The sequence below is a fragment of the Protopterus annectens genome, chromosome 3.part1 (genome assembly GCF_019279795.1).
Source record: "Protopterus annectens isolate FY-2018-M chromosome 3.part1, PAN1.0, whole genome shotgun sequence".
NCBI classification, from domain to species: domain Eukaryota; kingdom Metazoa; phylum Chordata; order Ceratodontiformes; family Protopteridae; genus Protopterus; species Protopterus annectens.
In genome coordinates this window covers 1,824,920,993-1,824,946,184 of record NC_056732.1, presented here as the reverse complement: position 1 = coordinate 1,824,946,184, position 25,192 = coordinate 1,824,920,993, and the positions used below count along the sequence as shown (strand labels likewise).

Below are 25,192 nucleotides of genomic sequence, written 5' to 3'. Positions count from 1 at the left end.
TAACCATTCTTGTTTAGTTAAATTGTACTCAATTGACTTTCTATCAAGATTTTTTATAATACATTCAACATCAAAATCAACCATAGCATGAAATTTTTTAATCCCCTCATGATGAAAAGGGGGCATAAAACTACTGTTAACATTCACCCTAGAAGTATCAATATGACAGTATGCATTGGGTTCACTGACACAAGAAACAAATGATTCATCTGATTCAACAGAGTCATTAATAGAAATATCACCATTGTTATTACTAAAATTAAGTATATCATTACTATTCTCACTATGTGTGCAGTTAAAAAAATACCAAAGATGGAGTTTCCTAACAAATTTAAACAATTCAATTTTACATTCATATAATCTGGGAAAAACAGTAGGCACAAATTTCAAATCACAATTTAAAATAGAAATAATGTTGTCAGAGACTATTTTAACAAGGTCTTCTACTCCCTGGACTACTGGAACTATCAGGGTGTCCTTGTCCCACATTGCTCTGGTTTCTGCTTGCATGTCTTGCACTTTTATATCCTTTAGTTTGTAATAGTTCCAATAATGGCTACCATATCCTGCAATCAGTAATGCTAGTTTGCAGGATATGGTAGCCATTATTGGTACTATTACAATCAGTAATGCTTTGTCCTTTTCTCTCAGCTGCAGAACTTCTAAACAGTATTAGAATATCACACATGATCAGTGCTTTTCCATTTCCGTATTTCTTTCTGATTTGCATTTCCAATACTCCTCAGTACTTGCATACTATAATTCTTACACAGGTGCCAGTGCATTATTCTGGATATAATGAACATTTCTGTATACATCACAGAAGGTAGGCAGTATATTTCTCATTTTTTCATTCAGATTTGCAAACCGTTTTTTTTTTTTTTTACACAATCCACTATCATGAGTGACCAAGTCAGGGCGTAGTTACATTCATGAAATCCATTTGCTGACATTTGCCAAAATGCTCTTTTTGGCATCCCCAACATACCCATGGTAATGCATAATTTCTTATGATAACTGTTTAATTTTTAGTAATTCTGTGATTTATGTTTTTGTACTTCTCATCTTATTTTATAGTATGTGCTCACCTTCCAGTGTCCACATCATGGTTTCAATGACAACAATCCACTGTTTCCCTAGTGGTCATAATCCTTATATTCTTTCATTTGTTCTGCTTCTAAGCACCTTCTCTTCTTGCATGTTTCTTGTCCATTTCTGCATTCAAAGGGCTCATAATGTTCACAGATAATCAGACCAGAGGACCATTGAGGAGCCAAGCTCAAATTCCCAATTTGCCCAGGAATGTACATTTATTTAGACTGTCTATGCTACTCTGATATACCTGGCATCTTTAGAGTCACTCTTATGACCGTGTTTACTGGAATAGGATCCTTGTCTCTATATCATTTTCTTTTACTACCCATCTTTTCCACTGCCGTGATGGAAATTTCATCTGTGTGACTGCAGGCACTACCTTTTTCATTTGGTTTTGTATAACTTAAAAATTTGTTGCAAGGAGAACTACATTTAGTCATAGGTGACTCTATAGTCAGGCACACTGATGTCCCACTCACCAGGTTGAACAAGGAGAAAATTACTGTCAGCTGCATGTCGGGTGCCAGGATCTGCCACATAACGCATGCACTCAAGTCACTCCACAACAAGTAGAAATACGACTCTGTCATTGTCCATGATGGAGTGAATGACTTGAGACGCACCTCCCTGGACTACATGAAAAGAGACATGGAAGAGCTCTCGGATCATGTGGCCCAGGCAGGTATGACCCTAGCCCTGAGTAGCATCCTGCCTTTGCCCAGAATGATACCACAGTATAAGGACAAAATGATTGACTTCAACAATTGGCTAAGCTTCTGGTGTCATTCAAAGGGGATCCAGTATCTGTCTGCCTGGGAAGACATGATCGACAATCCATGATGCTTTGCCAGAGATGGTCTGCACCTGTCACCCCTGGGATTCAGGTTACTGGCTAAAGCTCTTGCCACCCCTATAGTGCCTTTTTTAGGCAAGGTTGAAAGGACAAAACCACCACCGAAACAGATACAAGCATGCAAAATCTGAAGGTAATGCTACTCAATGCTAGAAGTCTAAACCTCAAAATGCACTCTCTCGAGGCACTCCTAAAAATGGAGAAAATCGATATTGGTGCAGTAACTGAGACTTGGTTCAAGGCTCCAGACAGCACCCCTGCAATACCAGGCTACAACTCTTACCACACTTTTTGGCCACAAAACCAAGACCGAAACACTAAAGGTGGAGGAGTGTCCATATTCACCAAGGATATTCACACCTCCAGGCTAGTTGCCCAACACAATGCATCTGAAATTCTCCAGGTGCAACTAACACTAGGTAAGACTGCAATCCAAATTGTAGCTTGCTACAGATCCCCCACCATGCCCCAAGATTCTCACTACACCGTTCTAAACATACTGGAAAATATTAAGATACAACCAAACACCCTAATACTGGGTGATTTCAACTACCCTGCCATTAACTGGGAAAACTACTCGGGTACCAACTCCTTTTCCCAACCGTTCTTGGAATTCATAAATTCCAATGCCTTGGATCAACTAAATCCATTGTCCCACCAGCGGCTCCAATATCCTAGACCTACCTGGTCATTACCAACATGGGAGATAGATGCTCCACACCAGTGGTCACCCCCTCATTGGTCAGGTCTGACCATAAGCAAATCACCCTTGACATCCACATCCCACCGCCACCCTCCCCAGTAAGGAAACCTACTTAAAAAACTTCTCCAAAGCCAACCTCATGCTACTGAAGTCAGAAGTGACAAACTTCATGACACCCATGCAGATGGGATCTGGAAGTTCGACTGCAGAATCCTACATTAAGGCACTGTATGAGCACATCCACTCGTGCATGAATCGTGCCATCCCAAATAGAACCAAGATGCTCTCCTCCAAAAAAGGAAGCCAATCTGGTGGTCCCCTGCTATAAACAAACTATACAACAGAAGGCAGAAACTGTTACAGAAAAGAGGAAAATCCCAGGATGCAAAAAAAACTCCCTCACCAGCCTCCGTAAAAAGCTGAGATCCCTCATAAAATTCTCAAAAGCTAGTTACGAAAATAAAATTGCCAAAGATTCCAAAGACAACCACAAGGCATTCTATAGTTATGTCAAGAATCTAAATGGCAATGCTCAGATCTGCTCTGAGCTTCAACAGAATGGCATTAAATATACTGATCCCAAGAATATTGCCAATATCCTGGCAGATCGATTTAGGGCCAACTTCACCCCCTAAAGGGCCCATCTCAATACCAAAAGATCACCAAATTCCGGTAATCACAGCCACACAGGTAGAAACCACACTCTCCGAAGCTAAGAATACAGCATCCATGGGACCAGATGACATTCCAGGCCGTGTACTACATGAACTACAAAATGAACTGGCACCTCACCTAAGTGTCATGTTTAATCATAGCCTCACCTCAGGCTTCGTGCCCACTGAGTGCCGCACAGCTGCAGTTATCCCACTCCACAAGGGGGGAGCCAACTTGGATTCTGGGAACTACCATCCCATCAGTCTGACGAGCCTGATCTGCAAGGGCATGGAGCGCATTATCATGGAACTTATAAACAAAGACATTGGCAACCTTCAAACAATGGACCCCACCCAGTTTGGGTTTGTGAAGGGCCGATCTTGTCTCCTGAACCTGATTGACTTCTTCGAATCAGTCTCCAGAGCTGTGGACGAGGGTAAGGTGGTCCACATAGTCTATTTGGACCTCTCCAAGGCCTTCAACACCATCCCCCCACTCTGGAATTATAGATAAACTTACTAAGCTGGGCATAAATCCCTACGTCACTCGATGGGTTGCCAACCGGCTTAGTGACAGAACCCAGACTGTAAAAGTGGCCGACTCCAAATCCAGCTCCAGACAAGTGACAAGTGGAATACCTCAGGGTTCATTCCTGGGACCACTCTTGTTTGGCATCTACTTCTCTGAAGTACAGGCCAACACTAAGGGACTCTGGCTAACAAAGTTTGCAGATGACTGGAAACTGGGAGCCATAACTGAATCCTCAAATGATGTGGATATTGTACAAAAGGGCCTTACAGAAACAGATGCCTGGTGCCAGAGCCATGAGCTCAAGCTTAATGCCAAGAAATGTATAGTTATCCCCTTTGGAAAAAAAACATGTACCCATGAATTACCACATAGGTGGCAGTACACTAAACATTGAAAGTGTGATGAGAGACTTAGGGACACAGGTGGACAGTGGTCTCACTTTTGATAACCACATCGCCACAACAGTCAGGAAATCCTTCTATGTGGCACACCTCATCACTAAGGGCTTTTCATCCAGAAAAAAGGGGGTCATTGTCTCACTGTACTCATCCCTCATTAGACCCATTATAGAGTATAATGCCTCGTTTGGTATGTACCTCACAAGACATCTGCATCAGCTGGAAAGGCCACAGAAATACCTCAATAAAAGAATCACAGGCCTAAAGCAGATGCCATACGCTGACCATCTAAAAAAACTCCAGCTATACTCTGTGGCATATTGTCTAATCAGAAGCAATCTCTGCTTAACATACAAGGCCATGTCAAACCTTGAGCTGTTGGACATGCTCCACTTAAAGAAATCCCAATCCCACAGAGCCACACGCTCCAGGGATCTAAACCATGTCATCACAATGAACAAAACATGCTGGAGGGATAGGTTCCTGACCCAGAGACTCCCCATACTCTGGAACAGACTGCCCATACATGTCAAGCAGAGCGCCTCTTTGGCCCTCTTCAAATGAAACCTTGATGATTGGATGGGAGATAGGAAATTCACCCCGGGGATCATGTCAGTCGCCCTGCTAGACAGGGGTCCAGAGAAGTAAATATTGTGGGAAGAAATATCCAGGGAATTGTTATAGCTAGGCTTGTATAGGCCCTAGGGCCGATAGCCTAGTACCAACCTATGAACAGGTCGATAGTTGTTAGGATGACTTTGCAGGAGATTTATTATTCAGAGAAACTTATCTCAGTGATTGAAATCCCTCTGATCTTGACTCCAAAGTTTTTCCACATGTTATGCTCTACTGAGACACTACAGAACGGGCAAGTGATGTTTTCACCCTTGCAGAACTGATGATGTGCTTACATGTTAATGCCACAAAAGGGCTTCATTTTACAAAACAAATGATTTTCTGAATGTTTTGGACTTCTGACGTTTTTTACTGAATCTGGAAGCTTTTTCAGTCTCCTTGTTGGCTGGGTGTCACCTGGGTTTTGTCTTGGTTTATAGCCTTGCCTTTCACTATGTAACACTATAATCTCTGGATTTCTGGGTGCATCAATTTCAGAAATCAATAGTGCTTTTGTAGTCTTCTTGAATAACAATGTATTTTAGTTCCTTAATTATAGATCTTGGATGATCCCACATAATCATTGCTTCTTCATTTTCAGTAATCCTTTGTGGTGATTGGTTCCAGTGTCTTTCTGTTACCTTACCTGCATGTTTTAATGTTTGTGAAGTCTGCCGTACAACAACCTTGCCAAGGATTTCATTATGTGTAGGTAACCACTAGGGTCTGAGGAGGAATTCAGATTGAACAAATGTCTTCCTTTCTTTTCAGTATACAATCATTCAGCCATAAACTGATCACAGCCTGCAACAAGATGTACTGTATCTAGCATCGTACTCATAACCTACATTTGTTTGTAATCCCTACCCTTTTAATAAATATTCTCCCCATCACAGATGTAGTCCACCGTCTCAAGCTGCCATTAGTAACCTTAGACTTCTTGGTTTAATTTCACCTCTTTTAAGCCTCTCAAGCACCAACTCTTAATCAACGTGTAGTTGTTTCAGCAGTTCTCCATAATTACCGCTATAACTGGGGTTTTCCAGTTTTCATTTTTTCCTTATCATGCTTTTTGTATTTTTTCTTTTTTGTACTTTTGGTTGCTAAATGCTTTTTGTCCAATTCTGGTTCAATTTCCACACCTGCTCTCTTCCTAAACACTTCTACTAACCTGAGCAAAAATGTCATCTTAGACTTGCTTTTTTCAAGTGTAGAACTTTCGTTATGTTTAGATTTAACAATGTCAAGAAATATGTATGTAGTCCTCTATACTATATATGTAGTCAATTTCAAGGAGACGCTCCTCAGTCAGACTGAGGGATATATAATCCTGGCAAACATTACATTTTGTGTATCATTTAATAGCAACAAAGCAGTTTTTCTGTGATTCTATCAAACTGACCCAACATTTTTTTGGCTCAGTCGATTATACCGAATGTAAGTTAGAACAGTGTGCGCAAGCCGATTACCAGGTTGAACTTTATTCCAAAATGCCAGATGCCAGAACAGTTTTCAGTATTAGTTTAAGTCTTCTGACATATTCCTTAATGAGCTTTGTCGTCATTTGTTTACATTGTTTTGCTGTCTCTTCATTTATTCCTAGATTATGTTTACATAATCCATCTTGTTCCAGTTCTTTTATATCACATTCCTCCACTAGTCTATTGCTTTCTTGACGTTTTTTTTTCCTGCTACAAATGTTGCTTTTGCATATTTGTTGAGATCAAAGGGCATACTTATGTCATTTGCAAAAAAGTTTTAATACTGTGTAGATGTACTTTCTCTTGTTTGTCAGGTGACCTGCACAACTTTCGGTCATCCATAAAAGCAGACAAAATGTCTTTCTTGGACTCAGATTGTAGCTGTAGCACAGTCTTTAGGTAAACACCTTAAAGGACTGAGGTGAAACAAAACAGTAACGGTCACAAAGAATCACCATGAAATATCAAATGCTGGATTCTCACACCCTGGATAGTAATTTACCCTGTTTTGTAGCTCATTTGCAAAGTAGTTTAACAATTTTTCATAGTAACTGCAAAGTAATTTATCTGTGTGAGGAATGTTATCAATTTGTGAGTGTTCTACATTCCATGACTATGGAATACTGATTAATGTAGTTTTTGTAGTCTGTTCATGCCGTACTGAGATTTCTGGTTTTACAAGTCCCCATTTTAGCTTTGTTTAGTAGAAGACGGTCCTTAGGTCAGTATGAATGTGTTTCACTCTTCCTTATATTCTAATGACACAACTGAATTATCTAGGTCACTGTAGACTCTACATCATTTTTGCCTTTGTTTACTTTTTTCCAAATGGATTATTTTTATACCCAGACAGGAATGGATCCCATTACTAAGTCAGTGCATAATTAAAGTACATGAAGACATTTTTGCTTTCTTAGATTCATAGGTTAGTACTAGGCTAACCACCCTTCTGGGCCATTTCAAGCCTAGCCAATTACACCATGTGAGAATCAAACACTCTACCTTGTGTTTGTAAGGTAAACACCTTAACTATTATGCCAACCTCCCACCCTATGGTGGGTAGAGTCTACAGTGACCTTCTTTGATGTTTGTCAAGAGTGTACATCTCAGCATCCACAATGCATCCAGAACTACCTCTTTCTGTTCTGTAGTGCATATGAGGTCACCTGTATTAGTGACATCATAATTAAATATGTTTGAAGATTCCTTACTAGTATAGTTACTCCTATGACCACTAGAACTCTCTGGGTGTTCTTATTTCACATTATTCTAATTTCAGCTTGCACGTTTTGACATGCCGTATCATGTTACCCTTCTGTGCAAAACCTTTATCACATACAGGGCACTCATATGGCTTGTGCTCGCTGTGAATATACTGATGACTTACCAAGTCTGCCTTCTTTATAAAGCCCTTGCCACATGTGGCACACTGAAAGGGTTTCTGCCCCATGTGCATAGTCTGATGTGCTGCTAAACTTCTTTTTCTTATAAAGACCTTGCTACAAGTGGCACATTTACAAAGCTTCTGGCATGGTCTTGATATTTCTTTCTTTCTTATGTGGATATTCTGATGTTTTATCACACTGCTTTTGTGCCTAAAACTCTCATCACATATGGTACATTTATAGGGTTTTTGCCCAGAATGGATGGTCTGATGAACTACTAAAGTGCTTTTACGCCCAAAACTCTTATCGCACATGGTGCATTTAAATGGTTTTTGCCCAGTGTGGACCAGTTCATGATTTGCCATGTGAGCTTTCTGCGCAAAGGATTTATCACACATTGTGCATTTAAAGGGTTTCTTCCCAGAGTGGTTCCAATGGTGTGCTACCATTTGACGCTTCTCTGTAAAACTCTTATCACACATTGTGCATTTATATGGTTTCTGCCCGCTGTGGATACGCTGATGAGTTATCAGAATGCTTTTTTGTCTAAAACTCTTATCACATACAGTGCATTTATATGGTGTCTCGCCAGTGTGAATATACTGATGCGTTACCAGTTGACGCTTCTCTGAAAAACTCTTATCACACATGGTGCATTTATAGGGCTTCTCCCCACTGTGGAGATATTGATGCTGCGTTAAGCTACCCTTCTTTGTAAAGTCCTTGCCACAAGTCGCACATTTATAGGGCTTCTGCCCATTGTGGACATACTGGTGCTGCTTCATGCTACCCTTCCGTGTAAAACCTTTTCCACATGTGGGACACGTATACGGTTTTTGTTTAGTGTTGGTATACTGATGTGTTACCAAGTTTCTGTTCAGTGTGAAACTCTTGTCACATGTTGCCTGTGTGTAAGGTTTACATGTTTTCTCATTGACACTGGCGGCACATTTAAATAGTTTCTCTCTGACAAACTGTTCATATATTTTCAATGTATCACTTTGACTTTTCTCGGTTTGGTTTAAGCGGTCATCATGAATAGTGACTATTTTTTTGCAGTTAAGCAGTATATCTGGCTTTTCCTTTCCATGAGTTTCCAGATGCATAACCAGATCAGTTTTCCTCATAACACTATCACTGGATTCCACAAATCTTTGGTGTTGGTTTCCGATCTGTACCAGGTCACATCTTGTGCCAGACGGCTTATCCAAAAAAGCTTTGTGACTTTTGGAATGTTGCCATTCTCGGTCTAGTGACCCCCGACTCTGAATATCACTGAAATCTGCATTCATGTTGCCTTAAAAGAAAAAAAAATGAATGTATCAGAAAATGATGGCCCATACTGCATGTTTGTTTTCTTAGCTGAAGTGGTAAAGTGAGTTATATGTCACTATGCAGTTGTCTGATTTTACTAAAAAAGCTACATAAGGTTTCAGTAACAAATACAGCATCGTATTTTCATGTACCAGATCTAAACTTTGGAACAATCTTCCACCCTCTATAACTACTCAAGCTTCTAGCAGACTTTTCAAGACTGTGCTCAAATTCCACTTAAATTTGCACTGACTTTGTCCTTGTTCTAATCCAGACTAACACCCCCCCTTACCTCCCCACCTAGACTCTTTACCCAACTATACTACCGCCACTACTAACCACAGTCAGAATTAGCTAGTGTTCCTTACATACTTTAAACTCTTGTCTGACAACTTTGTTACTAATATAAACAACAAGAAACTATCTTAACTTGCAACATTTACTGTATATACTGTTGATAATCAATATTTTGTTATTGTATTAAAGCCAACAACCTGTAATGTTTACTATTGCTGCAACTTTGTATCTCTATTTATCATGTACATGATGTGGAGCTTTTCTCCCTGGGCATCCAGTCAGAATTTCCTGGTAAACAAATGTAAATAAATAAAATAAATCAATAAAAATTACAGTAGCATTCATATGCTCAACATAACAGCTGATGTGTGAATATAATTATCACCACTGTAGCAACATTCGTAATAATATGGGAAGTATGCACAGGCAGACATCTGAATACCTCTGAGGGACTGGACTCCCTCTATACTACACTCACTCATGTGCACACACACACACACACACACACACACACACACACACACACACACACACACACACACACACACACACACACACACACACACACACACACACACACACACACACTCACCATTGGTTTTGTCACAGCATGCACTTATTGCATGCAGTTGTTTTGGTAACTTTGGTCGTTGTTGAAAGGGGTCACATTATATTACAGATGAACTGCAACAGTTCAACTGTAATACAACCAAAACCAAAGGTGGGAAGCTGAAACAAAATCACCAAAACCAATAAAACAAAGTTAATCCACTAAGCAAAAGGGCTGCCAATTCCAGAAAGGAAGAATATGATTCTGCACGAGGAACTGTAAATAGAAACACTTTATTTAAGCTTCAAAATATTAAAAATAGCTTTTCCATCAAAAACTAAACAGGTCTTCATCAGAATCAGTTTGTAATACACCAGCATAGCCTTATATAACTAAACCGTGCCCCTAACAAGAATAATTGACTAATAAATAAGTTAATTAAACCAATTAAAAACTACAATAAATTTATACAATTTAAGAACATTTACTAAAACCCATCCTTTATTAAAAATCCTTGGATTAAAAAATACTTATGTAAAGAGTCAAGTGTTCTCACTCACAGGAAAATAACTAATAACCTCAGTTATATTAACAATGTAACATTAGTTTTGAAAATATGTATGGATGTATGGGGATATATATATTTATATAGGTTTACTATCACATGTTCAACACTACTTTGGCCGAAAGTGCAGATATCTGAAGAAAATGTTCAGAAATCCCAACACCGACCACAGTAAATGCCGAACTGAGCATTTCAGTGAAGTCGAATGTCGAACATTTCAACTTCACTGAAATGCTCATATCCGCTAAACATATTTTAACATGTTTTGCAGAGGGGCAAGCCCCCCAGCACCCCCCATGTGGAGGGCTGCATCCACCACCCCACCCCCACTTATATATACAAACTCCAAGATCGCACTACACTGAGGAAAGGGTACATTTTCCAATCCCCACTATAGTGCGATCTGCACTACACTGTCAAACCTTGCTATAGCGGCTGTTCGCTACTGTAAGGCTCGACAATATAGTACTCGCACTAATGGTTCTGCTACCCGATTTATGCACATACATTAATCACACACAATGGGATCGACTATGTGATTGTATACCATATACCCAGAGGGTGGTTAGCATTGAGTTTACCTGCCACACCCATTCTTTAAACTCGATTCTTTCTTTCCATGCACCTCCCCTAGAGTTACAAAGAACTCTTTCTAAAATAAAGGAAAAACATCTGAAATCAGCAGTTTTAATGCAATACCTGTACAAGACATTATTTATATTATACCTAGAGATATCATAGTAGGTTCATAGGTAGGTACTAGGTTATTGGTCCAAGGGCTTAAGTAAGCCTAGCCAACAAGGTTCCCTGGCTTATGCCACCCAGGAAAGTTATTTTCCTGTGCTCCTGTTGAGCAGAGCCACAGAAGTGACCCCCAGGGTGTATTTCCTCTTTTCCATCCACTCATCAAGATTTTTCTTGATGAGTCCTAATAAGGAACTTTGCTTGGAATAAGCTACCCATCTATGTCAGAGTATGGACAGTCTCTGGGACAGGAATCTAGTCATGAATGCGTTTTCTTAATTGTCTTTCCATTTTTCCTACATAAAATGTTAAATATCTGGAACACAATGTAGGTAAACTAACACTTACCTCCCTGTGGGTTAATTTTAGATTTCAAAACATTGTTCAGTATACTGGGACTAGATTCCAAGGTGTGCTTGTATTGACTACAGGCACCAAACATTTTAGCGCTTTGCCTTAGTGTGACACCTGAACTACTACCTTGGTTATTCTCAGCTACATTTTTAACATTATTAGCTCTCTTATAAATGAAAGTTGGTTTATTTCCCACAATGTTTCTCAGTCTATTGCGACTTCTCAAGATATACCAGTGGTTGTTAAGTATAATTTTATTAATAGTTGAACCAACAGTAAAATCCCTTTTGTAAGAGCACTTTTCTGAATTCTCACCCTGTTTGTTAAGGCTACACATACATTGACCTGATGCTCTTCAGGAATGTCCCCTCCCTACATTTTTTTTTTTTTTTTTTTGGACTGCTTAGGGCCATTTATTTAAGCCCTCCGCAAGGAGAGGGATATATTTCACCCCACATCCTGTTGAAATATTCTCACTGGCTGCTGTTACCAACTGGTGGGGTATCCCCTCTCCAAAAACATATTTTCAAATTTGGCCCTTTCAACATCAAATACCTCCCTTTCAGATAGCATATGTGATAGTCTCATAAATTGCCCTTTAACAAGGCTTTTCTTTTGGGAAAATGGGTGGGAACTCTTGAAATGCAAATAACTATTTGAAAAAGTGGACTTTCTAAATACATTGGAAGAGAACCCATTTGAACACTTGGTAATGGTAGTGTCAAGATACCTGATCTTCCCATTATCAATTTAATACATACATTTAAAACATGAGGTAGTCTGGTTGATAAATTTGAGAAAATTAGGGGCTAAAACGGTGTTGCCTGTCCATAGGATCAAAATGTCATCCAAAAATCTTAAGTATAAATTTATGTGTTGAAAAAATTGGAAAGTACATACAGATTTGGTTTCCCAGAACAGCAAAACCAAATTGGAAAACATGGGGACACAAACAGCCCCCCAATGCCATTCCCTTGCTTTGCTTGAAAATCTCCCCTTCAAACCAAATGTAGTTGTTTCCTAATACTATGTCTATAAGTTCAGTTAATAATCTAACATCTTTAGAAGTTAGAAATTCAAAACTTTTTAGAGCCTCATGTAATAGTTACAAACCAGTGTCCTGGGGAATACAGAAAAATAGATCTATTACATCTGTGGTTCAAAAGGTATGTTCTTGTCCCATAAATTGGGTTTAAGTCTACCTAAAAAATCCCATGAATCCCTAATCATGTGTGTACTAAGTTCCTAGACAGGCCTTAATATCCTAAAAGTCATTACAGCAAATGGATATGTTTTTGATCCTCCAGATGAAACTACTGGTCTGACAGGAGGCTTGGCTATATATTTGTGTATCTTGGGTATCCTAAATATAGCTGGTATAGAGGAACTGGGGTTTTCAAAAAGTTGTAAATGTCACTATCAAAATGGTGTTGTAACAAGCCTTCCTTGAGATACTGCTCAATTCTGCTGTACGATACATGGACCTCATTCGTAAAAGATACAATATAGGAACCCCTGTCAGAGTATTTTCATTATTTCTCCAATATAACTCAAGTTATTCAAGAGAACAACTCCCCCTCCTTTACTGGGTTTCATGATTCTTATCAAATGATTCTTTTATAATTCCTGCAGCAACTGATGTTCACCCCTTTTCAAATTATAATTTTGTATTTTCATACAGTGAAGATTGGGTGAAGATAGATGAAGGCTGCCAGCCTAGCCAGATAAAATTTTGGAGATAATTCTGTCATCTGTACATATTAATGTAAACAACAGGCTTGTTGTCTTAAATGGTAAAAATAGTGTTACATGTGGAACTGAATAAAATGTAACAACAATGCACTCTACTGACCATATAAAGCAAGTTGTGACCCTTTGATGTTAAAACTCGGAGCCAGTGAGTCTACAGTGAGGCATCCTGCCTATTGTTTAAGGCCAGAGTTAATGGCCAGAATTTGCATGCATAAATGTCCTTTATTGCTCTGGCTTCTGCCCAGAGGTGAAGAATGTAAATGTAATTTCTGTTAGCCTGGGAACCCAGGGAAGTGTGAAGAATGATATAATGTGAACCAGGAATGTGATTTTAAAAACAGAGAGAATCAGAGAGCATTAAGCATTTTTGTCTTGACCATCCAACTCACCAACATTGTCTTGCGCTATATGTAAGTTTATCTTAGATTTGTGTTTTCTCTTAGAAATAGCCAGAAACTAGAAAGATTAGACTAAGTGTTTTTCTGTAATGTCAGAACTGTACTACATAATTATTTTAAGTATTTCTATGTGATCTCTGAACTCTTGACTAGCACTGTGTATTAAAAAGTATTGTCTTGTGTTTTGACTATTTGTTATTAAATATTTTTAAACCCTTTCAAATGTGGCTGTTTTTGTAGAGATAATTTAAGCTCTTTAGAGTACTTGCATGCCTTTGGTAAAATTGTACAAAGCCACTCCAATAGCTTTAGCCCTGGGCTATACTACCAATTGGATAATAATATTGCACAGTAATAATTGGACACCCTTTTAAGGGCCTTTGAGTAGCTGATAAATATTAGTGGGTGGTGGCAGCTGGTACTACCGTATAGTCTGGGAAAAGGGGGCACAGCTGGAGAACCTGTGTCAGCCTTCCCCAGGAGTGTCTGTGTGGTTATATAAACTCTTCTCAAAGTGCATGTGTGTGTGTGTGGGGGGGGGGGGGAGTCTTATTGGGGACCTGGAGAGCAAGGGAGCGATCAGCCCTGGACTGACTGTGATCACTGTGTGCTCTTAAGGGAAATTGCACTTTACTGTGCGTATTTGTTATCCTTTACTCCTATATGAGATGCCCATCACTGGTGTTAGTGGTGAGGATTGAGGCTACTCGATTGCTGGGCCAGGGCACGAGCATCACATATTAATTGTTTGGCAGTGGTGGGATATCAACATCACATATTAATTGGTGGCAAATACTAATTGGCTTGTAGTGGTGAGGGTAGAGTGAATTCCTGTAGCTTGTGTACAGTGAGCTCTGAAGATGTTTTGTACTCTAAATCAGCCATGAAATGAATACTCAGAGTTCAGATCACAACTGTTTTATTTCTTTTGTCGGCTTAGTTAGGGTGAGCAGGCAGCATGTCAGCAGAGGAATATGGAAAGCTGACAAGGAGCCAGCTGGAGGAGATGTCCCAGGCTAGGGGACTGGTGCATGGAAACCTGACTAAGGCAGACCTGATTGCAGCTTTGGTTACAGCTGCATCAGAAAACAGAAACCAGGAGGACAATCAGACTGGCAGTAGAGATACAATGCCCTCGGAGAATGGACAGCTTAACCTTTCTGCAGAGGACTTAAAAATCCATCTGGAACTAAAGAGACTTGAGTTGGAGGCCAGGCGTGTGGAAATAGAAGCAACTGAGAGACTAAAACATCTAGAGAGTGAGGACAATGAGAACCTGCAATGTTTGCAGGCTGAGGAGAATGAGAAACTGCTATGCCTGGAAGCTGAGGAAAAGGAGAGGCAGTGGCAGCATGATAAGGATATGCTGACTCTTTTCCAGAGTCATGGAGGTAATGGGGAAGGGAGTAACTGGACTCCAGAAGCACAGCAGGTCAGTATATTTCTTCCGCAGTTTAAAGAGGGGGATAATTTTGATAGTTTCATTCATATGTTTGAGAGGGTATGCAAACAGTATGGTGTTGACCAAAGGCTCTGAGTGCGGTTCCTGACCCCCTTACTCCATGGTAAAGCTATAACTGTTTTGTCAAAAATGTCTGACGTTGCATGTTTTGATTATATTGCTGTTAAAAATCACTTGTTAGAATTGTTTAAGCTAACACCTGAAATGTATAGAAAAAAGTTTTGTGAGCATAGATGCAAGGTAGATGAAAGTGTGTGTGAATATGTTGCTGAACTGAGCACTTATTTCCATAGGTGGGTGAGCGGATGTCAGGTCACCACTTTTGAAGGGCTGGCAGACCTTTTGGTGAGGGAACAAGCCCTTAGCACTTTGCCTGAGGACATGGGGATCTCGTTAGCTGGCAGACAATATGCTACTTCAGATGAGTTGGGGAAGAAGGGTGACCTATACCTGGCAAGCAGAGCAGCCCTGCACAGGAAAGGGACCCCCAGTACTGCTCATGGGTCTAAAGGAACCCAGGGTGGGCAGCACAGACTGCCCCAACAGAATCTGCCAGTAGCAGGGGAAGCCACTAGTCCAGGTTCACATCCAGGAGCTACGGTTAAATGTTTTGAATGCAACCAGTGGGGCCATGTGGCATACAGGTGTCCACGGAGGCAAGATGGGGAACAAAAGGTGAGGGAGCCAGTACATGGGAAAGACAAAATGCCAATAGTAGGTTGTCTTGAGACAACAGGGGTACCAGACTACCATTCTGCAGATGTCCTGACAGGGAATGATTGTGATACTGCAATACCCTGTGCTTGTGCAGTTACACGCAGTCAGGCTTGGAGACAAGCAGGTAAGTCTGGTAGCCTGGGGGAGACCCAGATAGACTGCATACTAGTGCCAGGACTGGTGAGGTGGTTACTTCTCAACTTTTAAACTCTTCTCAAAGTTTGTGTGTGTGTGTGTGTGTGTGTGTGTGTGTGTGTGTGTGTGTGTGTGTGTGTGTGTGTGTCAGCTACTTGGGCAGGGAGAAGAAGCAGTGGCTGGACACAGAGAGTGCTGGAGGTTTTAGCTTGCCCACTAGGCTGAGATCTGGACCCTATAACTGTAGCAGTGGGGAGTCTTATTGGGGACCTGGAGAGCAAGGGAGCGACCAGCCCCGGACTGACTGTGATCTCTTTGTGCTCTTAAGGGAAATTGCACTTTAATGTGTGTATTTGTTATTTCCTCCTATATGAGATGCCCCTCACTGGTATTAGTGGTGAGGACTGAGGCTCCTTGATTGCTGGGCCAGGGCACGGGGTGTCACACATACTACCAGAGGCAAATTCCCTGTAAAAGTTTGTTCACAGACATTGGAAAAAAATGCATAGTAGGATTCATCACAGGCTTTGCTAGGCTTTTTTCTCAGTTCTTGTCTCCCACTGAAATTATTAACAAAGCCATCTTCAAATTGAATGGCAAAATTCATCTTCTTAATATATAATTTGAATTCAATGACTGTCTGCTAAGTTATATGCAGCTGTAGGAATGAAACTGAAACCTTTTTCAAATAGAGAGAAATGTTCATTAGTTAATTCTAAACTTCTACAATTGTAAATCACAAAATTATTATGCCTGGAGTTGCTGATTACATTGGGAATCACAGGGAACATAACAGAATTATTGCAAAAAATTCATGAAGGTGTGGGAGCTAGGGTGAAAATTAGACCTCACCCAATAGTTTTCAACTGGAAAGAGGTACTAGGCAGTGTTGCCCCTTGTCCCTATTGTCATTCACAATGTATTTGGAACTGCTTGTATCCAAATAAGACACTCTGATATAAGGGAATACACTGTTATGGAGAGCAAAGAAAATAACAATGTTTGCTGATGTTGTACTATTGATGTTGGCTAGACCAAGACAAGATGAAGAACTGCTGCAGAGGACTGTAGATGATTTTGGGAAGAGAGCAAGACACAAAGCAAATGGAGAAAAAAACTCAAACTAAAAATAGTTAACAGGATCCAGTGGATTTGGTGGGATCATTAAAGGCTATGGGGAAACCTGTTGATAGGATTAAATATCTGGGGATATGGTTAGTTGACTCGATTTGAAGAGTCATTTAGAGTTGCACTGGATGGTTGAAGGTAAGCGTGATGTTAAGAAGATAGCATTTAGTTCCACTGGAGCTGGACCAACAAGTAAAGAATGTGCAATCTTTTGTTCTGCCCCAAATATCATACCTGAGACAGGTGTTTTTGTGGTTTCCACAAGGTCAAATACTTAAGAAATGGAAGCAAAGTATGAGCCAATATTTGTGGGATGGACAGGAACTCTTACTGAGCTGGGAGATGGTCACTATGTCTAAAGAAACAGGGGGTAAAGTGCACTGGATATCAAAACATATCTACAAGCTCGTCAATAAGCATTAGTTGCTCGTATGACAGAAGATTATTATTTAGAACAGAAAAGAATGGTTACGGAGTTACTTAAAACCTTAAGCCTAGAAACAGATTTTATTACTATCTTACTAAGATCCAGCAGGGAGATCAGACACATCAGTTCTGGAGATGTGATGAGAAGCGTAACTAGAGAATGTTTGCTATGAAAGGAACAAGTAGTTCCGACTGAAGAAAGTACAGCTTTGTAAGATGAACTTACCATAAGTGTAGCTGTTTAAATGATCACCACTGTAGCCTTAGCTATACAAGTTGTATCATGCCAAGGAGATATAACAGTTGGCCAACTTCCAAAGCTACAGGACACCTACCATGTGCCGAGACTGTCAAGCAGCTCAAGCTGAGCTGACCAAAAGCCAAGCTTGGGTGCAAAGCCCTTCAGAGCTTTCCTGCCAGCAGACAGAGGGAAGCTGAGCCCTGAAACAACAAAGCTAGGAACAACAGCAAAAAAATGTCTACACCCAGGCATAAAAAAACACACCAAAAAACAACGGGGTGGAGGATGATTATGGTAACTGCAGCAGTCATCATTCGAACATCTACTGGTATGGTAAGTTCAGCTTACACAACTGTACAATGCTTATCATATTGACCACTGCTGCTTTAGACTTAACTATATGGGTAGATTACCCTAGCTTACTGGATTTGGGAGGTGGAAGGAGAACAGTCCAGGAGCCCCCAGAGAAAGGTCCTAGCAAAGCTTGATCTAGACCTACAGAAATAATCAAGGTTATAGTGCTTTGTAAAAGTATATACAGAGGACCAAGTAGCAGCTTCTAGAATACTTCTAGATTATAACCCTTTCCAAAAACCAATAGATGAAGCCAAGGCCCTGGTAGAGTGGGCCTTGACCCTGCCTGGAATAGATTGGTTATGATTAGTATAACAGAAGGTTATAGCCTTAGACAACCATTTGGAAATACTCTGTTTTGATACAGGTTGTCCCTTCTTACCTTCCCAAGAAATAAACAATAAATTGAAAAATCTGAAAAATTTAGTTCTGTCGAGATAGTACCCGAGTTGTCTGTGGACATCCAAGGTATGGGGTATCCTTTCTCCCTCATATTTAGGTTCAGGAAAAAAACTGGAAAGATGAATAGTTTGGCTTAAAGTAAACTTGGATACCACGTTAAGCGTAAAAGAAGAATTAGTTCTCAAAGATATCTTGTCCCTGCGGAAACTGAGATAGGGTTAATTCATCATAAGAGCAATTAGTAAAACTGTTTTCCATGTTAAGAACCTCAAGTCAGCCAGATTATCTGGTTCAGATGGAGCAAGTGTTAGGTTCTCTATCACAAAATTAAGATCCTAAGTAGGAGTCATTGGTTTTCTTGGAGAGGTCTTATGCAAAACCCCTTTCAAGAACATTTTGCCATGAAACTACCTAGAAAGAGGAGGATCCTTGGACAGACATGCTGAAATGGCTGATAAATGAACCTTGGCAGAGGAATAAGAAAGGCTATAGGATAGTAACTCTCACAAATATTGTAAAACCAGAGAACAAGTGGTCCTGAACAGGTGCTGGTTATGTTGTTGGCAGCAGCTAGAAAACCTTTTCCATTTGCTAATATCCTATTTTCTAGTACCAAGCTTTCTTGCCTCCATTAGTACCTGCTGCACGTTCTTAGTACACAGGTGCCTTAAAGGAATGAAGATGCTATCATCCAGGCAGCCAGTTGATGATGACTGATGTCAGGATGTACCAAACACCCCTGTTCTTGTCAGAGCAGATCCAGTCTGTGAGGAAGTATGTGGTAATTGCCCCTGAGCATTTCCAAAAGAAAGGAAAACCATGGTTGCTTCGGCCAGAAGGGAGTCAACACAATGATCTTTGGGATTCCTTCTGAATATTCAGAAGTATCCTGGATATTAGTGGAAAAGAATACAGGAACATTCCTGTCCAAAGAAAGGAAAAGACATCTGTCTTCCAGGCCTTCCTGCATGGAATCCTGGAACAGAATCCTGCCAGTTGACTGTTCAAAGAGAAGGCAAAGAGGTCTACTTAAGTAATTTCCCACAGACGGATCAAATCTTGGAAGACTCCCTGATCTAGTTTCCATTTGTGAGTATCTGCCTCGGTCCTGCTCAGCTTGTCTGCCACATAAAGTTGCTCTGACAGAATGTAGGATGCTTGTAGAGTGAGATTGTGCTGTGAAGCTATATCCCAGGCTAACATGGATAGTCTGCAAAAGGAGTACAACCTGGTCTCCCCTTGATTGTTGATGTACAGCATGACTGTGGAATAGTCTATAACCATGTGAAGAGGTTCCATGGATTAAGATTGTTCAGAGATTTGAGTGCCTTGATCAGGGAAGCATCTCCTTGATGTTTATGTCTGTGCATCTTTCCTTGGTGTCCCACACTCCCTGCACGTTTATCCCTCTTCAAATTGCTCCCCAAGCAAAGTACAAATCTCCAAAGCATCCGTGGTGACTGACTGCTGTGGTGCAAGGAGGGAGAAAGGGAGGCCTTGATTCAATGATATCTGTTCTCTCCACTAAAAGACTTCTTTTCTGACAAACCACAGCACTGGGATTTGAAAGGGTAAAGAGTACTGATGCTGGGGCCAAAGATATTTCAGATACTGCTGTATCTTTCTCATGTCAAGTCTTCCCAGGGATATCATGAGAATCATAGATGTTATAAGACCCAAAATTCTGAGGTATTCCCTTGCATTAACCAAAGTCTGAGTGGAAAACCTTAGAAATAGATCTAAATAAAGATCTGTGTTTTTCTGTGGAAGAAAAGGTCTCTGAACTGAGCTGTCCAGCTGACATCCCAGGAACACAATCCTGTGTGGGGGATTCAAGAAAGACTTTTGAATGTTCTCTTGGAACCCAAGCTTATGTAAAAGATCTCTCACCCAAGAGAGATTCCTGACACTTTGAAAAAGACTCTGCAAAATAAGCAAGTCATCTAAATATGGAAAATGTGGATACCCTTTACCTGGAATGAGCTGTAACTGGAGCTAGACACTTTGTGAACACTTTTTGTGCAGTGTATTGTCCAAAGGGTAAGGCAGAGAATTGATAATGTGATCCAGACACTCAAAACCTTAAAAAAGTCAGAAATCTGGATGAACAGGGATGTGACGAAAATAATCTTTCAAGTCCAGTGATACCAGGAAACTTGAAAGAGGAAGGAAAGGTAACAGGTTGTGAAGTGGCATCATTCTGAATTTGGGCACAATAACAAACAGGGTTAGAAAAGAAAGATCCAGAAGTGGTCTCCAAGCATTTTCTTTCTTTGCACAAGGAGCATCCTTGAATAAAACATTCCTCACCTGGAAGGAGGAACTGATATTATCACTCCTTGAGACAAAAAGCGAAGAACAGGAGGAAACAAAAGAGTCTGATCTGAGAGAAGAGGAATGACCCCCAGGCAATGAGAAATTTCCTCCCACTACCATCTGTAGCCTTGATGAATGACTTTTGGAACCCATTTATCTGAAACAGTCTGCTACCAAAGAGAAAAACAAAGACTCAGACTTTCTGGAAGAAAGAAATGGGCCAGGGTGGGAGGGGGGTACAAGGTCTCTCGAACAATCATTCAGACTTGTTGGACCATCAATTGGTTTTGGAAAGTTCAATATTTCTTTTTTTTTTTTAATTCCCTTGTCATTTCTTCTTAGACATCTGTTTACCTGATTTTTGAGACTGTTTAATATGGTTAGGAAGGCTAAAAAATCTTAGAGATTCCCAAGATCAGCTTGCCCCCTTTCATCACACTTTTTGATCACCTGAGCAGCAGAAGGGCCAAACACTAAATGTCTATCCAAGGGAGAATTTAAAAATCTCATTTTTAAACATCATCTGAGAGGTTCTGAGAATGCAACCAAACAAACCTCCTTTAAAACCATCCCAGTGGTCACAGCCCTGGAAGAAGTATCAACAGAATCATACACATCCTGTAAACAAGGAGTAGTCACCTGTGCAAAAGAAGGAACTAACTTATTTAAAGCAGATTTTTACTCACACTTCCTCATACTTTCACAATTTGTCAGAACAAGCTTTAAAACATGACCCTGACAAATTCAAAAACTTTGAAAATCAGTTGCAGAAGTTTGACATACCTATCATAATTTTCCCATCCTTATTACCAAAAGTAGAATTGGAATTATTAAGTTCTTATCAGCAGCTGGATCAAGTAAAGCTACACCTGTGAGCTAGTGAAGAAAATTTAAGACTGAGGACTTTAATCATCCTATCTACCTCTTTAGGGGAGCTGTCTGACTCAGACACATTGCAGGCAGTGACATACACATCCTCTAAAGGAGACAAAATAGGAGGAATAGGTGTGGGTTCTGGAAAAATCCACTAACAACTCACTATTTTCTGAGGAACTGTGAAACCTCAGTGTTCGCACACTGAAAAAACTGGCATGTTCTAGCAACAGTCTCAGACATTAAGAAACCCCCCCAGCGAGAATCAGACACTGAGCTCTCCTCAATGTCTGAATCAGAACTCATAGGAAAAAAATGCATCCATGCCTGCACCTTCCTGTTCAGATTCAGATTCTTAAATCTCTTCAGGAAAAGAGGAATACCTCCTTCTCTTACCAGAAACGACAATAGCCTAAATTAAACCCTGATTCAGACCTAGTAAACTACTCCTATAAAAAGAAAATTGAGGAAGAGGAGATACGTGCTTGTTTTTCTGCTCTTTTCAACAGGAAAAATGGGGCCAACCATATTACTAATGGCAGCAGGTTCCCCACGGATGGATACAGCATTCTGACACAAGGAAGCCTTCTCTGCACCCTGTCCTAGGACAGACAAGACTGGCTCTCCCTTACCCACTAAGGAGGCCCCAACAGCTGCAGAGAATGTGGCTAACCCCCTGGTCCACAGTGGTTACACAAGAGGGATCAAACGTAAAAGATGAGTGTCTGAGGTACTACAAATTGCCACAAGCAGGGTCACCAACCTGCGGCTGAGATAAATTACTAGCCTGCTGTTGTAGCCAAGTCTGTTTGATTAGCTCTGCAAATTTCTAGCTTGGTGTGATGGCAAAGACCAATTACTTAACTTTTTCTTTTTGTGGTTGCAAGAAGGACCAACCATGGAACCAGGAGTCTGTTCCACTGTCAAGCTGAAGATGGTGGGTCTTTTTTGGGGATGACAAGCAACAACTGCTGGCAAACACTACCAGTCCACAAAAGTTACTTTTTGACAGAAGTAAAATACAGTAAAAGCACTTTAAAACCCTATGCCAGCTCCACTAAAGGAAAATAAAGACAACTTCAGACAGAAAAAAATGATTTTATTTACTTTACACTGCTTTTAAACAGACAGAAAAAATGGGTGCTCCTTTTAAAAGTACTTTACCATCTTAAGACAGTTCATTAAAACACAGCACTCCTAGCTTTAAACTATCTTTCCTGAAGAGGAAAGCAATCAAACATCAGCAAAATTAAGAAAATGGAAGATGTTTTCCCCAAAAGGGAACTTATCTCCCCAGCAAAGGAAAGCACAAACTTGACTGACGATCCTCAAAAGCCTCAGCGGGGTGTATTCTTCAGTGGCAGGAAAGCTCTGACCGGCTTTGTGCCCGAATTTGTCTTTTAGTCAGCTCAACTCGAGCTGCTTTACAGTTTGGGCTTGTGGAAGGTGGTATGAAGCTTTGGAAGCTGGCTGTCTGTTATATCCTTAGCAGGATATAAGCCATACAGCTAAGGCTATTGCAGCAAAGATAAATATGAAGAACATATATGTTATTGGCTCCAGTAAGAGAGACTATGAGTTCCAACATCAGATGTGGAGGTGGTAAAGGTATGTGAACAAGGTGGTTTGTTGGAGACAAGTGTAGTAATAGATTAAAAGCATGGACTGAGGTATGCAGGGAGTTTTCTCTGGGAGAAAGATTGAAGTGGATGTGGGATTAGGAATGCAGCCTAAAATTTCAATATTGTACCCTGGATTTGCCTCAGTAATAAATACGATAACTGATGCCAGGGAAAGAAACTGCATATGGTTATTTGTAATATGAAAATTCAGACTGATGGAATGAATAAACCTTGGGAATTGGAGTTGCATATGGAAATATCAATTCTGGTCTGGGAAAGCTACAGCAGTTAATAAGACATGCAACAATTTCTAGAAAGTTTTGTATTTTTGCATGGAAGTTTTTATACCATAACGTTTACATGCTGGTTCTGTTGCAAAGAAGGATTCTAGCAGTTGATGGACTGTGTCGGAGATATGGGAATGGAATGACAGGAACCCAGGTTCATACATTTTAGGACTGTGAGGTGCTGGAAGATTCCAGCACATTCCATGGTTGTTACAGATGGTTATCGCTTCTTAGATGTTTTTATTACGCTGGAGTGAGCAAATCCCACAAGAATATTGGATACGTAATATGGATAATAGTGTTGTTAGCTAAATAAGTAATAAAAAGAGATGGAAATCAAATGAGCCTCTCAAGACAAGCAAATTCCGAAAGAGTATTACTGATCTAGTAGAACAAGAAAGGCTAGTGATAAAAGAGAAACTTACCAGGGGACATGGAACAGATTGTTTCTGGTTAATGGGAGCATGAATGTGACCTAATAAGGATATATTACTTGGAGTAAATGGATTTAAAATAGGAAAAGGGTGGAGCTTTGGAGATGTTTATCTTTTCTGATTCGTTCTTGCTTTAATGAATTTTTATCAGGATTGTTTGATACTGTGATCACTAGTTTGAGGTGAGCTGACTGTATTAGCTAGCTTGGGATGAAAAAAGTACAGTTGTGTACAATTACCATAAATGTAGATGCTCGAGTGTATTCACTGCTGCAGTCCTAACCATTGGGGTTATCCATGCTGTGGTAGCCCTCGGTCGGTCCAAATACCAAAGTCAAGGTTTTGTGCGTTGGCTGCTGTCGCTTGCTGGGTGACGTCAGGTCATCCAAGCTATAAATGAAAGCAGGTGACGCTACTACCTCAGTTTTTCTTGCCTTAACCAAACAAAGAACTCCAATTTTAATAATTATTAGTAGTCCTGGGGTCAAAGACCCCCACAGAAATATGTGTCTCTGTAAGGAAAGAAGATTTCAGGGGGAAGGAAGGAGAGAAAGCATGACTGCAGCAGTGAATACACTCGAACATCTACATTTATGGTAAGTGTACACAACTGTACTATGCTCTTTGTGTTTCACTGCTGCAGTCCTAACCATTGGGAAGATTCCTAAAGAGGAGAAGGGTGGAAGGTTAATATAAACTTAAGATTGGGTGAACATGCCCTGCAGAATTGCAGAGGCAAACCCAGCCCTAGCTTTTGAGAATAGGTTCAGATGGTAATGTTTGGTGAAGGTGTGGACTGAAGTCCATATGGCAGCTTCCAGGATGTCCTTGGTGAGTAACCCTCTAAGGAATGCTGTGGAAGTAGAGGTTGCCCTAGTGGAATGGGTTCTGATGGTCCTAAGGAATGGTTTTCCATGCAAGGAGTAGCAAAATTGGATCCAGTGTGCTATCCATTTGAAATGGTCTGTTTGGATATTGGTTTCCCCTGTGCCCTTGTTTTAAAGCTGACCAAGACCTGATCAGTTTTCCTGAATGTCTTTGTACGATCTAGATAAAATCTGAGTTGCCTGTGCAGATCAAAAGAGTGCAGTATCCTTTCCCCCTTG

General features: G+C 40.4%; 1 protein-coding gene across 1 annotated transcript in view; it reads right to left on the bottom strand.

Moving 5' to 3' along the window:
- Positions 1 to 7,288: 7,288 nt before the first annotated feature.
- LOC122798711 (zinc finger protein OZF-like) overlaps positions 7,289 to 25,192 on the bottom strand; it is a 149,469-nt gene continuing 131,565 nt past the window's right edge. The window contains exon 4 of the mRNA XM_044067807.1: positions 7,289 to 9,012. Within this exon, the coding sequence (XP_043923742.1) occupies positions 7,595 to 9,012 (1,418 nt within the window). The 3' untranslated portion in view covers positions 7,289 to 7,594. The remainder of the gene's footprint in view (positions 9,013 to 25,192) is intronic.